Source organism: Pinus tabuliformis, chromosome 4_2 (genome assembly GCF_031772625.1).
Source record: "Pinus tabuliformis cultivar Carrire ecotype Pingquan chromosome 4_2, CPIR1, whole genome shotgun sequence".
Classification (NCBI taxonomy): domain Eukaryota; kingdom Viridiplantae; phylum Streptophyta; class Pinopsida; order Pinales; family Pinaceae; genus Pinus; species Pinus tabuliformis.
Window position 1 is genome coordinate 602918503 of NC_142304.1, and position 17771 is coordinate 602936273.

Consider the following 17771-nt stretch of genomic DNA (forward strand, 5'->3'; position numbering starts at 1 on the left):
TAAAGAGGGGACTCTTGAGCCAAGGAGTGCTCTCCTCTACTAGCTAGCTAATTTCCTCCATTGTACAACCCCATTGCAGCTCAGGGGTCCGTGAGGAAGGAGAGTACCCAAGGAGTAGGCTGGGAGGTCAACCAGTGGGTCAATACATTCGGATTAAGCACGTCAAAATTCACACTTGGAGGCGAACGACAACAAGGGAGTGAAAGTAGCAGCAAGTCAAGATTGAATCTCATCTCCTGGTGAACGGTACCTATGTTATTATAATGTTCTTTTATATAACTTCATTGTGACTATAGTTAATAGCATGTAAAATAAATGATATGTGTAATGCAGTGAATTTCATGGATGTTTTATATAAGTGCTTAATATTTTTGAGTTCTCAATGCTATCTTTTTATGGTTGTATTCTTAGTTTACTGTATTACTCTTAAAATATATATATATATATATATATATATATATATATATATATATATCATAGGGTTGGTCCCTACAAGATTAGCCTGTGTTCATTGTAGCAGAAACGACTTGCGGCAATGACAAGTGGCAGCCCTCCTGGAGACTCTATGTTTTCTCTTGATGGACTAAGGGATATATATATATATATATATATATATATCATAGGGTTGGTCCCTACAAGATTAACCTGTGTTCATTGTAGCAAAAACGACTTGCGGCAATGACAGGTGGCAGCCCTCCTGGAGACTATGTTTTCTCTTGATGGACTAAGGGGGAGCTAGAGAGCAGTACAAAAGCGAAGGACCGATAGGAGGTAGGACATAGAGGCTATGATTGTGCACTAGAGCAGCATGTTTGCCATTGTATCTTGTATTCTTCCACTTGTGGATAATTGAGGGCCATGATCCCTTGTATGGGAGCCCTAGACAGTTGTATTATTCATTTGGTTTAATATAATGAAGATTGGGTTGTTGTACATATTAGTACAATATTTGTAAAATGTCGTCTATACTTGTGCATGTGTGATTCACTACTATTTATATTCCATTGTGCAAAGTAGCTTTGTTGAGATTCTTGGTTTCATAGCGTCAAAGATTTTAAAATTCTATCATAGATCCCAAGATCGTGGAAATTCAACAACACATGATTATAAAAAGATTAGATACTGAATTCTCGAGACCTAAAGACTAGCATATGCAGTTCCTATAATCTGCTCACACTTTTATAAAAGTTTAAGCACCAGAATAATGTAAGGTTTTGACTTCATTGCTAGAGGAAACTAATGAATCCCAAAATATCACTTCTATGAGAACTTCCCTTTAAGTTATTCTCTTTTCGGGATTATATTTTGTCTTCAATATGTCAGATCTAATAACTAACTATCACCTAACTGTGTGGGAGGTTCTTTAAAGATGTAACATGAATATTCTTGTACGTACTTATGAATGACTGGAGTAAAAGTTTCAGGCAATGCCCTTAAACAATGGACCGTAATGGAATATGAAGGTGGTAGGTTTGAACAATCTGTAACAAAAGTTGAAACATAGATTTCCAAGGAATAGAAATAGATGCTTGAAGATGGATTCAAAACTTTTCTTTTACTTTTAGATTTTATTACTAAGATTTATAGTGGGGATAAGCTCGAACTCTCTTGTATTGCATATTCACAATTTTGTTAAAGTTTGTTATGGCCTGATAACCATGTACATGTCAACAATCCAAGAAGCAAAGTATAAAGCAGTGGAATAAAATTTGTGTGTCAATATCATCATTGTAATCCCAAATTATGCTTTTGTATTGTAAAAATGATTCTAGTATGACTATTAAGCCATGTAACAACACCTAGGTAAGCCTATGATTCTTCTGAAAGGGTTTCACTCAAGGGAGTTTTTTAACCTCTCCAAATTATCTATGTTTGTAAACACAGATAACTGGCATAGTTTTTCTCCAAGATATACCCCAAATCTAGGGTGGGGCTCGTTGGTGAGATCTTAGTGTGAAAATTCGAGAATCCCACCCGAATCTACTACTGTAGCAATTGATTAAACTTCTCTTATCTGTTAATTACTGAAACAAATTATTTACTGCTTCCTACAACAAATATCGAAGCTAATACAACTGCAGCCTTCACTTAATTAATTAATTTGCCCAAAACAAGAACAGAACAACAGAAAGATACACACAAGTGACAGTATTTTTTGGACAAATGTCCCCGGAAAAACCCAATGTGGGAGAACCGGTGCAATAGATCTGAGGGTTTTTATTATTATGCAGAAGTATTATGAATACAACTCTGATGCCCTCCCTGCAATCCAGTTACAGAGAAAATCACTTGGCAAGAAAGACTAGTGATATTACCTCATTTAACATTGTTGATCCCAGCAAATCCGTGTTTTCTCAAGCATGCACCAAGGATTGCAACAAGAAAAGGACAAAAATAATGCACTTGTACGAGTGTGGACTTATCCCTAAAGAAAACTACTCTAAAGATTTCACACAAGAAACTTGTTCAATCTTAAAATTGAAGAAGAGGTATTACCAACCATGCATTGAATCTGGCTAAAGCACATGCAAGCCGTAGATGAAGAACAGACAAACTCATAGTCGACACAGAATTAATTGCTAAGGTATTTCCGAACTATCTGTACTGAATCAATCAAGATAAACTTTTAAGAAGTCTGTTTAGACATAGTAGGAATTTTGGGGGAGTTTCCAATCACTCTGAACACTTTCTCAATGCTGCCCCATTCCTAAAACCCATCCTACAAAGACCCTTTCGAATGTTATTCCTTCTAGTATGTGAACAACCAAAAGGCAATATACCTTCAAGACACTGAAAAGAAATTTCAAAATCCATGTTGTTGAGATCACAAAAGAGAAGTGACAATCAAATCAAACCAACTTACAAACTCTAAATAAGCAAAACAGCAAGCACAAGAGGAACAACATATCATGAAAAGTGTTGATTTGGGGTAGCATCGGATGTGCTCTAGCCATGAAAATTTGTGGAGAGGTTGGGGCACATGGGATCTCCAATACCCAGAAACGATTTGGGCATATTCTAAACAGTTCAGGAGATATTAAAATAATTAATATTTTTAACGGAGTCCCTAAGTCTAAACTTAGGGAAAATAAAATATTAATGTGTATTAATATGAAACTGTGTTAGAATGGTCCAAAAGACATGGATCAAGCCAGATCTAATCTTAACAGTTGATTAGGGACTTAATCTCGGTTGTTGATATGTCAACAGGAAAAGTATAAGAGGAGGCCTGAGGGTCACTTGGAGAATACAACAGAGTGATCAGTCATTCTATTCTCTACAACGGGGTTTGCTAAGAGAGATAGAATTAGTGGTTGGGAGTTGCAGCTAAGGGGCATTGAGTACAGAGAGGCAGAGAGGCAGAGATAGTGCTAGGAGAGCAGCACAATAGCTGGGGAAAGTGACGCAGAGCCAGCCAGGGTTCACGCAGGGCCACGAGAGGCAGCCGAGAGCTGCGCAGAGCCTCAGAGAGGCCAGCGTTGCTGACGCAAGGCCTTCTAAGGCTGATGCAGACCCATCCGAGGTGACACAATGCCAGCGCTGGGTAGATACTAGAGAGGGGATGACCCAGTCCAGAGAAGGCTGACATTGGGGTTTCTGGGGTAGATCGGTGTTGAGGAGCTGCCGGAAGGATTATCCGGGGTTTTAGCCAGGAGATTTGTCTCAAACTGAGAGGTATTACTGCCAAAGAAATTCTCTATTGGGTAGGCCAGATTTGACACCTAGATTGTACTCTGATATTGCTTAATAAGAAAACCCTCAGATAGTTGCACCGGTTTTCCCATATTGGGTTTTTCTGGAGACATTGGTCCAAAAATAATGGTGTCATATGGTGTGCTTGTTTCTGTTTCTTTCAATTGTTGATCTGTAATATGTTGAGCATGCACTAGTGTTTATTTTTAGTATTTACATTGTAAATAACTTGTTAAGTAACGGAACAAGTAGGTAGGAAGATAAAGTGCATGGAGGGTTTCTAACTAAGTAGACTTAGAAACTTCAACAAAAAGTGAACACAAGACATTGGTGCTTGTAGGCTAAAGGATAGAACACAAGATCAATACAATATCATGTTACAAATGAGCCATGAGTTGTGTATAAATACACAACTCATGAGGTGGGACATCTACCTCCATGAGAAGGTTATGGACCCACGTAAATGCTTAGGCCAGCCTTAGTCGCCTAAAGTAATGTAAAATAATGTTTACTAGGTCAACACTTAAGCTATAACGTAGTGATACAATTAATGTGGCCACTTAGCCATAAATGATAACATCGGAAGATTACCATCATTCCTACACATTTTGTATTTATAAATATGCAATAATATCAAATAGTTTTATATAAATACGTAAAATTCATCATGAAATGCTTATAATGTTTTCCTCTAGGGTATAACTACTAGAAACAAACAAAAAGCGGTCATCCAATGTACTAGTTCAACATAAGCTTGACCTGGAAATGACGTCAGTTACTTGACATTGAACTTATGTGCTTGCTGTCACCTATTCTCCATTACAAAATGTCAATTTTTGAAACCAATGCTAGAATGAAAAAAGAGAATATTTCATTGTAGTAAGAAATTAGACTGTTATTTTTTCAAGGTATATCAAATTGAATAAAGCAGGTTTGAAAATCTGCATGTACAATGACAATTATTTACTTATTTCAGTTCTCGGATGACTTACATTTATTTAAAGTAGCAATGTTCACATGCATTCTCATTTTGTTTGAATGCGATTAGTTTAGTCACTAGTGTATTAGTTTGCCTATAATAACAAGGACAAGAGAGCAGTAAGTTAACAGTAAAGGGAGGAGAAAAGAGACAATACTTGACAAGGAGAATAGCTACCACAAGGAGGCCATGTCCGAGTCAGGTCACTGACATAGCCGTTGACTTCACATCCAACATCCATCAAAACCATCTCTCCATCTTTGATCTGTGGTAATTGAACCAAAAAATGGCATGCTATGAAGGGAATTATTTACACAACTTACAGGCATGAAGCTAAATGCATACACATAAACAAGTGTCTAAACAATCAGTTGTATTACCTGTTGGTCATTTCGACTGTAATGGATGACACTCCCATTAGCTCCACCTCCAACCACAGGGGGAAACCTGTTGACCATTAGAGCACAATTTTATAAATAGACCTACTAGAGAGGAAGTTCATTGAAACTTATACAATCATGAAAATCTTCGGTTGTTATTATTATATAATTATATGCAAGAGTGAACAAAATCAATAATATAGCTTCTATCAATTCACTTTTCTTCAGAATAGAAAGCTTCTAAACTACAGGTTTGAAAAAAAGGCATTGATAAACTACTATACTAGGAAAAATTAATTAGGCTGAAATTCATGACAAGCCTTCTAAAGCATTGGGCACAACGAAACTAAGGATTGGAAACTTTAAAAACATAATGCCAATGGTGCATGATATTTTATTTGCTTGCCAAACATTAGTCAGAAAGAAAATTAGAATTTAGTATTAAGTTTATGTATGTTCTATGCTAAAGCAATTTATTTAATTTCTTTTCCATATTAGCAATCACATCAGCATAAAGTAAACTGCAGATAGAACATAAATATAAATCGTAGAAGACAAGCCAAGACAAGAGGACACAAAATGTGGCGCAAGCCAGAGACAAACCCCACAATGTGTGGGGAAACCTGTTATGTAAAAAATTAGTTAATTTTAGGTTTATTGTTTAATTTAGGTTTAGTTAGATGAAAGGGCACGATCATAAGATCATGCCCTTTCCCAAAGGGTGCCCATGGCGGTATATAAGCCAAGCAACCCATTGTAAACATTCATCATCGGTATTTCATCATTTTAATAAAGTATTTATTCATATATATTCTGCATATCATAAGTTTTTCCGCTTCATCTGGTATCAGAGCCTGTTCGGTTCTCTGGCAAGACGCTGCACAGAAGATTTTTGTTCCATTGGTATCAGAGCCAGTTTTAGACTGGTGTCACCCACAAATTTTTCCGGCCATCAGGCCCCCACGGGTCTTCCATAAAACAGCAAGTGCGTGGGCTCTGCGGGATACGGTTCAGAAAGTTTCGTCAATTGTCTGCGGTGACATACGCTGAAATTTTCGTTTTTTTATTATCTGCGATTATTATCCCTGTCCGACTGCGTGGGCTCTGCGGGATACGGTTCAGAAAGTCCCGTCATTTGTCTGGGCTGAACCAACGAAATTCCGGCGTTTTTTATATCTGCGGTGAGTCGTGACAACGCTGAAAGCCGTCTGCGGGATACGCTGAATTCTCGTTTTTCTTCCGGTGTTATTTTTGGCGATTACTATCTGTCTGCTCGAAAAAGGTTTTTGAATAGTCACGGTGATATTTCCGGTTGGACGTAACTGTCCGCTTTATACATAATTATAACGTTAAATATATATAACGTTTATTTATATATAATGTCAGGCCAGGGTAACTCCAGCAATTAATGAGCGCAAGAAACAACTGATAATTTTATTCTTTAGACAACTATATTTATACATACACAAAACGGATCAGTTCATCTTCTAGATGACTGTCCAGCTTCACCTCATCCGTTTCGGATTAGGTGTCAACATTCCCCCCCTTAATCTGAAGGGATGTTGGTGAGTCCAAGCATCGTTCTGAATCTTTCAAGCTTTTCTCTTCCAAGCGCTTTGGTGAAGATGTCTGCAATTTGCTCGTTTGTGGAACAATGACGGAGATGGATTGTTTTGGCCTCAACATGATGTCGGATCAGATGATATTTAGTATTGATGTGCTTAGTACGATCATGGAACTTTGGGTTCTTGGCCAACTTTATTGCAGAGGTGTTATCAATCATGAGTGGACTTGATTGTATTTGTTTTACCTACAAATCTTCAAGAATTTTCCTGAGCCACACAATTCCTTTCGTTGCTTCAGCTGCTGCCACATATTCTGCTTCTGTTGTGGAATCTGCTGGTACTGATTGTTTGCGTGATCTCCAGGAGACAGCTCCCGATCCAAGACTCATAGCATATCCTGAAGTAGATACCCCAGTTTCCTTGTCTCCATCGAAGTCTGAATCAGAGTATCCAATCAAGTTGAAGTCGTCCACCTGTGTATACTTGATTCCAAGGTCTTGAGTTCCCTTCAAGTACCTTAGAACTCTTTTTGCAGCAGACCAATGTCCCTCACAAGGCTTTTGCATAAACCTGGAGAGGATTCCAACAGCAAATGAAATGTCTGGTCTGGTAGTAGTGAGGTAGATGAGACTTCCTACAAGCTGTCTATACTTTGTTGCATCCTCAAATTCCTTTCCTTCAGTAGATGTGAGCTTCAAGTTTTGTTCCATTGGAGTAGAAAGGGGATTGCACTCTGTCATGCCAAATCTGTATAACAAATCTCCAATGTATTTCTTTTGAGAAAGAAATATGGACTTTGGATGTTGGGTTACTTCAATGCCAAGATAGTAATAAACATAGCCCAAATCAGTCATTTCAAAAAAATTTCCTAATTCTTTCTTTATGGATGCAATATAGCTTTCATTGTTCCCTGTCATTAAAAGATCATCTACATATACCACAAGATATACAACTGTTTTGCCAACTTTCTTGACAAATAAAGTTGCATCATCAAGATCAAAATGATTGAAGTTGAGTTTCAGAAGATGCTCAGTTAGTTTTTCATACCAGGCTCGTGGTGCTTGTTTGACGCCATACAAGGACTTCACAAGTTTGCATACTTTGTGTTCATGTCCTTTCACAGCAAATCCTTCAGGCTGGGACATAAAAACATTCTCTTTTAGATCTCCATTCAAGAATGCAGTTTTTACATCCATTTGATGGACTTTCCAACCGTTTTGAGCAGCTAGTGCAAAGAGTGTCCGGATGGTGGCCCATTTTGCTGTGGGAGCAAAAGTTTCCTCATAATCGACCCCTTCCTTCTGTGCAAAACCTTTTGCCACAAGCCTAGCTTTGTGCTTGTCAAGTGAGCCATCAGCTTTGTACTTGTTCTTGTAGACCCACTTGCAGCCAATTGGTTTGGTTCCAAATGGAGGATCAACCAGCTTCCAAGTGCCATTCTTTATGAGGGCATCATACTCCTTCTGCATCGCTTCTTTCCATTCATCATGAGAAGCAGCTTCTTTGAAGGAAGTTGGTTCAAAATCTGTAGACAAGTTCAATTCACAATCATAAGTAACATCCATATCAACAGGTGAATTAGAGTTATCTACATCACCTCCATCTTGTCGGTTTGAATTTCTGGTTCCTGTTTTTCCAATTTCATCAGGATGAACACTTTCAAGTGTCTTTGTCAGCCACTTTGGGGGACCTTTCTGAGATGGTCCAGGCTGTTCTGTTGATTGAGTTGGGTCTGAATCAAGATTGAGTCTCCCAATTCTATCAATTACATCACTTAAAGCATCATCCGTTGTTGGAGTGTCATGCAGGGGAGATTGTTCTTCAAAAGGAGATTCCACATGTTGATCTAGTATAGGAATCCCCCCTTCAAGATGTGGAATCTAATTATCAAACTCTTGGAATGATTTCGGTTTTGTGAATCTATCCAAGCGATCAAGTTGCCGCTCAACAACACTGTCAGATTTGGATGATTCAAGAAAAATGACATCTCTAGATAAAACAAACTTTTTATTTACTTCATCATAAAGGCGGTATGCTTTAGATGTGTTTGAATACCCCAGAAAGATACACTTACAACTTCTAGCACCAAGTTTGTTTCTATGTACCTTTGGTATTAAAACATAACAAGTGGAACCAAATATCCTGAGATGTTTTACCGAAGGAACATGTCCATACCACAATTCATAAGGAGTCTTGTTTCTTATAGCACTAGATGGACATCTATTCTTTATATATGCAGCACATAGAACAGCATCAGCCCAAAACATTGTCTTTACATTTTTGAAGAAAAGCATGGATCGTACCATATTCAAAATTGTTCTGTTCATTCTTTCAGCTACACCATTCTGTTGAGGATTATAAGGCACAGTTGTTTGATGTTTAATCCCATGTTGGCGAAGATAGTGTTCAAATTCATTTGATGTATATTCTTTTCCATTATCAGTGCGAATAGACCCAATATGAGATTGTGCATCATTTTCAATCCACTTATGAAAATTCTTGAATGTTTGAAAAGCATCAGATTTGTTCTTCAATAAGTAAACCCAACACATTCTGCTGTAATCATCAATAAATGTCATGATATATTTATTTCCATTTGCAGAAGAAACAGGCATTGGACCACATAAATCTGAATGAATAAGTTCAAGCTTCCTATGTGCTCTTGAATGTGAATCATGAAAAGACTGTTTGCTGTGCTTTCCTAGAATGCAAGCATCACATTGTTTATGTTTTCTAGGAATTGTAGGCAAACCAGCAACACCATTTTTCTTCAACAAGCGGAGACTATCATAGTTTAAATGTCCAAATCTAGCATGCCATAATAAACTTGATGAAAGTGCACCTTCTTCATGATGAGAAATATATGAGAAATGTTGTGCATGAGCAGAGGTTCCTTGCAGTTTAAGGAGTCTTTCTTTTTCTATACCCCTCATGACAAGTGAGTGGTCAGATGCCTTTCTTACCTCAAGCTTGCCATCAAACATGTGAATGGAGTGACCTTGCTGGCGGATGTGGACCAGGGACAGCAAGTTTCTCTTCAGCTGTGGGAGATATAGAACATGATCCAGAAGAAAGTCTGGAAGACCAGGCAGTTTAAGCCTGATTGTGCCAAGCCCTGATGGCTTGATTTTTGACTGATCTGCAAAGTATACTGCTCCATCAACATTGTCAGTGAAATCTTCAAAGAAATCTCTCCTATGAGTCATATGACAGGTTGCTCCTGAATCAAGCAACCAGTCATTTTTCGAAGAAGCAAGTGAAGCATTAAACAAATCTTCATTTACTCCAATGTTACATTGTGCCTCAATATAGTGAGCGGATTCAGGTGCTTTACCTTTGTCTGTGTCATCAGTTTTACCTTTCTGCTGATTTCTTCTCTGCTCAACTTTGTCCCATGGTAGCTTGCATGTAGAAGCATCATGTGATCCATTTCGTTTGCAGCGAATGCAATGCAGATCTGCCTTTTCTGCTTGAAGATGTCTGCCCCCCCGCCTCTGAAGTATCTTCCTCTTCCTCTTCGTCCACCTCTTCCTCTTGTAGAATCTTGAGCAGGATGCTTTTCTTTATGAGCAAGGCAAACAGTGTCTTCAGAAGATTCAGGGACTGTTTTCTTTCCAAAGGCTTTCTCTCTTTCAGCAAACTTTTTCACAAGAGTGTCAAAGGCTATATCTTTAAGATTTCCATTTGCTTGTAAAGACTCAAGATAGTTAGAGTAGGTAGGATAGAGTGCTTTGAGAAAGGCAATAAGAGAGATATCCAGCTCAACCTTAGTGGATTTAATATCATGCACTATAGACTTTATTTCAGATGCAAGAGTAAGAGGATCATTATTTTTCAGTTCAAGAGTGAAGAGTTTAATCATGAGCTGAACAACTTCAAGTGCAGAATGTGTATCATAGAGTTCTTTCAGCTTTTGTAAAGCTTCAAAGGCAGTGGAATAGGATGAAATATGACGACTTACTTCCTCATTTACAGATGCTGCAATCAATGCAAAGGCTTTGTTGTTCTTGTTTTCCCAAATGGCGAGTTCTTTGTCTGATGTGGGCTGCACAGGGTCTTTGTCTTCTTCTCCGACACACACTCCTTTCCACAGCTCATTGTAGATAAGGGTGTGTTTTACCATCCGGGACCATTCAGAATAGTTCTCCTTGCCAGTGAGAACTATTCCGACCATAGAAATGATTGAATGCATTCTGTAAAAAAAAATATCTCTGCCAAAAACTTCTGTAAAAAAAATCCTTATATCATAGCCTTATGCATTTTATTCTTCTTCTAACATTTGCATCAGCATATCATCAACATTTCTTTATATCACTTCCACAATATTATGTTTTGAGAAAAAAAAGAGGGCGCTCAAGGTATCTCTGCTACAATATTGTACAGCTCCAAAAGTAGATGCTTGATTCAGCATGCGTGCAAAACGTCCATCCAATTCATCACATACAAAGCTAACAAAATAAAGTGCAGTGCAGATACCATTCCTCCACAGCAGCACCGGATAGAGGCGCAGCGGTTACCACAGCAACAATAGGAGCAGTTCTTACCACAGTATTTCAAACACATGTAGCAGTTTAAAAAGACGCACAACACAATTCTTACCACAGTCTTTACAAAAAAATACGCAGCGAATACCAGTCTTGCAATACCACAGTAGTTCAAACACATGTAGCAGTTTTTCTCAAAGCAGCAAAAAAACGCACAACACAATTTCCCTTTGGCAGACGGCAGATTCCTTTGACGGTCTTTGAGGCTTTTAAAGCCTTCGAATAATCTTCAATGGAGACGGGTTATGGAGCATCTGGTTTGGGCCTCATACAATTATCGGATTGCATATACTGGACTTCGATGGTGATGGGAAGGTCGTAAGAGAATGAAGGCACTTTGGAAAGAGTTATCTGCAGTGGGAGGAGGCAGTGGGAGATGTGAAGCGGTGGAGAATGCTTAGCTATATTGGAGTCGACCGGGAGTAGGGGATACCATAAGCGGAGCAGTGAGGAGCGTAATATAAGAAAAGAACTCCAGTGGGACTAAGCATTGCGCACTACTTCACACCAGCACCTTCGGCTTTAATGCACCATCCATAGCACGCCATTCGACGCAGCAAAAAATCCTCAATGCAGCAAATCAACTCAATCAACAGTTAGATTAAATACAGGTGCAACCCATTGATAAAGTTGTAAAATATTACCGCCGTAGTTCGTTCCTGCGTGGAGGCACCAACAGCTGGAACACTCCAGACCCCACCGCTTCCGGCAGGTCGGACCATTCGAACTCCGGACGTAGCTTAAGCTATCGCCACTACTCACCACCAGGATAGCGAGTATGGGCCGAGGGTGGACTGATACAGGCAGCGGAGCGGAGGGTGGACTGATACAGGCAGCGCCTACCTCATCTCAGAAATTCGTATGGAGCTCTATCTCTCACAGCCTTCGTCGACCTCCGCACAATCTGAATCTCGCTCAACGCAAATTCTCCAACGTCAATACAGAGTCCTCATGCAAGGAAACTGAAGCTCAGGGCGCAGAGCCTGACATTCAACAGCGCATTCCACGCTCACCGCACCATGTCAGTCCAGAGGCGCTCATGACAAAGGGCGCAGTCTCAGGACAGAGGTTTCATGAGGCAGCAGAAACCTGGCAGAGGCAGGAGTTATTTCTGGGACCTGTGCTCTGATACCATGTCAGGCCAGGGTAACTCCAGCAATTAATGAGCGCAAGAAACAACTGATAATTTTATTCTTTAGACAACTATATTTATACATACACAAAACGGATCAGTTCATCTTCTAGATGACTGTCCAGCTTCACCTCATCCGTTTCGGATTAGGTGTCAACATATAATATATATAATTATATTATATATTATATATTATATATAATATATATAATTTAATTAATTAAATTTATTTTAATTAATTAAAAGTTTTATACATACAAAAAGTTAATTTAATTAATCAAATTAATTTTAATTAATTAAAAGTTATATATATAAAAGTTAATTTAATTAATTAAATTTATTTTAATTAATTAAAATTTATATGTATAAAATTTATTTTAGCTAATAAAAAAAAAGAGGAAAAATATTTTCGCTGGCAAATAAATACACGCCCCCGCAAACCCGCTCAATGTCGACAATGACAATGGCGGATTTCCAAAAAAAAATGTTGGATGCAGAACATAAGATAAATAGCAACCACGACGAGGTCAATAAAAAATTAAATGAATTCCAGATCAAGCTTGGGGAGCAAGCTGATGAAATAAAAAATCTTCACGATACGACAAATCGAATAGAAATAAAGATGGAAAATTACCATGTTCAGACAGAAGCAAGCATCAGAGAGGTCTTAACAATGCTGAAAATTCTGTGTAAAAGGTCGAATTGTACACCCGAACAACTACTAAAAGAAGGTGAAGAGAATCAAGAACACATCTCGTCAGATTCAACTAAGTCCACAGACTCTCATGACAAAGTTGAATCCCCAAAAAAATCAGCGCCACCCCACCAAGAAGCGAGTAACACAGCGTTTACAAACAAGCAACTCTGGGATAACTTTACCAATCAACACCCTTGTTCCGCTCAACCAGTAGCAACATAGCAGCGAAGGGCAAAAGTCGAGATGCCTAAATTCGATGGAAACGAAAAAAACAATGTTGCATGGATAAATAAAGCAAAAGAATACTTTGAGATATATGACATCAATGACGATGACGAAAAGCTCAGGCATGCATCCATGAAAATGGAAGGAGAAGCATATAACTGGTATATGTGGTGGAAAAAGACAACACACGTCATTAGCTTGAGAAAATTTAAAGATGCATTCTTCAAAAGATTCCAAGGTGTAAAGGAAGAATAATTCTTTTCAAAACTCATCAAATTACGACAAAAAGGAAGTGTGGATGAATACACTCAAGAATGGGAGACCTTAGTAACACGAGTACCTGGGTTATCAGAATCTCGTCTAATTCAGTCATACATCTCGGGACTCAAAACCCATTTACAAGCAGAACTTGAGATGCATGACATTACATCTATAGAAGTAGCAAGACGAAAAGCAAAAACAGCTGAAAAGAAATCCGAACCAATATTTTGGTCAAAAGCGGAAAACGCTTATGCAAGACGAAGGATACCCCAGTATGTGGACTCAAATAATACAAGATATGTTCCACCACATCGTCGTGAAGATGAAAAGTCTAATGTGGAAATACAAAGGATAAAAGAGGGAAAATGTAAACGCTGTGGTGAGAAGTGGGACCCCAAACATAGATGTGCTAAAGGAAAAGAACCAAAGAACCTATATAATTGTGAAGCAACCAATGATTCAAACAGTGAAGATTATGACTTAGAAGACATAGAAGACGCCCCAGAATTCTCACCAGAACTAGATGATGGAAGTATTCCACAAGTGTCATTATCAACTATGACAGGTATATCACAACCTCAGACTTTAAAGTTAAAAGGACACATAAAGAAGAACAACGTAGTGGTTCTCGTCGACTCTGGAAGCACACACAACTTTTTAGATGCAACCGTGGCAAAGAGACTCAATATCTTTTCATTTCCCTTACCAAACATGAAAGTGATGGCTGCTAATGGTAAGAAGATTGAAAAGGTAGGGAAATGCCATAAGGTCAATTTGCAGATTCAAGACTTTAATCTAGAGTCTCCATTCTTCACAGTACCGTTAGGAGGAGTAGATGTAGTCTTAGGTATCCAATGGTTACGAACTTTAGGTACTTATGCCGCCAACCATCAAGTACAATTTGTAAAATTCAAATGGGGAGGTCAAAAGTACAAGCTACACGGATTCCAAGCACCAGAAAATCAAGTTGTATCATCATCTCAGATGATGAAGCTGAGTCGAAGAAGAGCACCTGCTTATGCAATACAATGTCACCAATTAGAAATGTTATCTGCAAATATGACCAGAGAAGAGTCACCAAAGATACAAGATCTGATTCGGAAGCATGAAAAAGTATTTCAAGACCTACCTATGAAGATGCCGCCTAATAGGGAAATTGAGCATACAATAGAAGTCAAGGCAAGATCATACCCCGTCAACATCAAGCCATACCGATATTCACATCACCAAAAACGGAAATTGAGAGATTAATCCAAGACCTTTTAAAGTGTGGGACCTTGATCATCTTGGAATATATAATCAAGTGGAAGGACTTACCGAAGAAGACGCTTCTTGGGAGAATGAAGCATTTTGTCAACAACATCCGTCGTTGCGCATGCTTTGAGGACAAAGCATTCTTTCGAGAGGAAGGCAATGTTATGTAAAAAATTAGTTAATTTTAGGTTTATTGTTTAATTTAGGTTTAGTTAGACGAAAGGGCACGATCATAAGATCATGCCCTTTCCCAAAGGGTGCCCATGGCGGTATATAAGCCAGGCAACCCATTGTAAACATTCATCATCAGTATTTCATCATTTTAATAAAGTATTTATTCATATATATTCTGCGTATCATAAGTTTTTCCGCTTCAAAACCCTTGATCAATTCTTCTTTTATGTTCTTCAAAGTTCAACAGAGAAAGAGAGAGAGATAGTACATTTACAACAGAAGTCAACACTTTGACTTATCTAGATCTAGCATAGATCATTTCATATAACAATGAGATCAGTTGAAGACATTCTGCTTCAACTGATTCTCCAAGGTGACTCTTTCACCTATCATCGTTCTGCATCTCGTCCATTTGCTGCACCTTACTGTGTAGCAACATCATGTTGCATCATGCATCATCATGTTGCTCATGATCTCATACATCACACTGCCCGTGCACATGCTGCCCATGATCTCATACATCATGCTGCCCTTGCATCATGTTGCCCATGATCTCACACATCATGTTGCCCTTGCATCATGCTGCCCATTCATCATGTTGCCCATTCATCATGCTGCCCATGATCTCATCTATCATGCTGCCCATTTATCATGCTACCCATGATCTCATAAATCATACTGCCCTTACATCATGTCAATGGTACCCAATACTACACTGTAAGATCTGAACTGATGAAGGTTTACAATCACCCAATCAAACCTCCAAATTTGCTCCCACGGGCTGCCCAACAATATGATCCAAAACTGGTCAACTTCCTTGACCCAACACAAGGCACAAATTGTTGTTCCAATCTGTTTTCGTCGTTGTTCCTCACTGTGACTGGTTAGGGCATCCATATGCTGCAACAGCCCTTAACCAAGTCACCAAACAGCCTTCAAAAACTACAGCCTACCCTTGTATAAGTCCTTTGCCTCCACGCTGTTGATTAGGGCTCAATCTAGCCCCAAAACAGTTCCACGCAATGCCTTTTCTGTGGGGTTAGGGCCTGCGGCCTACCACAGGTGCCTTCCTGTACCCACGGACTGCTGAAACAACAGCCCACACATAATATTTAAAACAGCCCAGAATTTGTCTCCTTTATTGTGACCTTTCAGCTGGTTAATTTTCACTCCAAAAAAGTCATAGGAGTGACCTAAACGTCCCTTCTTCCTTCACTGGAAATGCCCTTACTTTGACTGCAGCTAGGGTAAGGCTAGATCAGCCTCTAGAACAACATATTCTCCTCTAGATCTCTCTGTCCACAAAACCCAAACACATGGAGAGAGATCACAAGAGATGTGTCTCCAAATGTCTTCAAGTCCTCTTCCATTTATACTAAAAACAAAGAGGTTGAATAGACATGACGTTTGGGCTTCTAAAGCCTACATAAGATGCAGGTCAGCTTGATAATAATTCCATAATCAAAATAAATTCATATCTCCATAAATACTTATCGAAATCGGATGATCTTTAGATCAATCCTACACCTCTCGACGAGAGGGATCCAATAAAAATATTAGCTTCCATAAATAAGATGACCCACATGGAGTTTGGCCCTAGTTTCCATTTTTAACACTCCCTCTCAACTAGGGAGAACTCCATCCGCTGATCCATATGCCCCGCTGTACTATCTCTGCCATTAGTGCCCTGCACTACTCTGCTCAGCTCTGCTGGCTCTACACTGCTCTGCTCAACTCTGCTGGCTCTGCTCTGCTCAGCTCTGCTGGCTCTGCTAAACCATGAAGAAGAAGAATTGATCGAGAATGAGTCATACCATTCTCCACTGACCCGAAGTCAGTCTCAAAGTGCGTACCACTGGTCCTAGACCAGTCTCAACCGACCCAAAGTCAGCGTCATAGTGGGTACCACTCCTACCACTAGTCCTAGACCAGTATCATCAGTCTTAGAGTGTATACCACTGGTCCCAAACCAGTCTCAACCGACCCGAAGTTAGCGTCATAGTATGTACCACTCTCACTAGTCCCAGACCAGTGCTGCATTGACACAAAGTCAGTCTCAGAGTATGTACCACTGGTCCCAGACCAATCTCAACCGACCCGAAGTCAGCGTCATAGTAGGTACAACTCCTACCATTGGTCCCAGACCAGTATCATTGATCCCAGATCAATTAAGGTCATCCTAGCGTAGGAAGTACGGTAGATACAACAATGCGTCCATCGGTACTACTATGGTCCCTATCTTCATTTCCCTGCTCATTGATCAGATGAAAGGTACTTCCCATGAGTCCTAGACTGCATGGGTAGGATGCCTCGACAAGAGAACTTAATCAATCCCGTCCTCACAGGAGAACTAATCATCCTGCTACATTTTTCATGGAGAACACATCATCCAGACCTCACAGGAGAACTAATCATCCTGCTACACAGGAGAGTGAATCATCCTGTTCCACAAGAGAGCAAATCATCTTGTCCCACAAGAGAGCGAATCATCTTGTCCACAGGAGAGCGAATCATCCTGTCCCACAAGAGAGCGAATCATCTTGTCTCAGTGCGCACCACCAGGGGACGGTGAGTCACCCTGTGGTCGTATGTTGCTCCAGTAAGAACCGCAAGCCCCCAAAGCTCCCAGAGATCAATATGTGCAGCACACAGGACCCTTGTACAAGGGTCTCTTGACGACTCCAAGTCGTTTTGGAAAATCACAGTTCTGATCTTTCCACGGGGGCTTTAGCGACCTGTACGTCATCTCAGTGCGATGGAGCCTCCTTGCTCATCGACTTACCATATCCTGGGTAAGGTAGTATCCAATGTCTATCTGCTAGAGCAATCGTCGAATACGGGTTTCCTCAATAATCAAATCCTACCTC

At 39.5% G+C, this 17771-nt stretch overlaps 1 protein-coding gene across 4 annotated transcripts in view; it reads right to left on the bottom strand.

Moving 5' to 3' along the window:
- Window positions 1–17771, bottom strand: part of LOC149170728 (Metallopeptidase M24 family protein) — a 446763-nt gene that overhangs the window by 127278 nt on the left and 301714 nt on the right. For all 4 annotated transcript variants that reach the window (XR_016259003.1, XM_089424001.1, XM_089424000.1 and 1 more), the window contains 2 exons: window positions 5053–5119; window positions 4830–4937 (listed from right to left, as the gene is read on the bottom strand). Coding sequence is in view for 3 of the 4 variants with exons in the window: in XM_089424001.1 (XP_089280127.1) it covers window positions 4830–4937; window positions 5053–5119 (175 nt within the window). In the remaining variant the exon portion in view is untranslated. The remainder of the gene's footprint in view (window positions 1–4829; window positions 4938–5052; window positions 5120–17771) is intronic.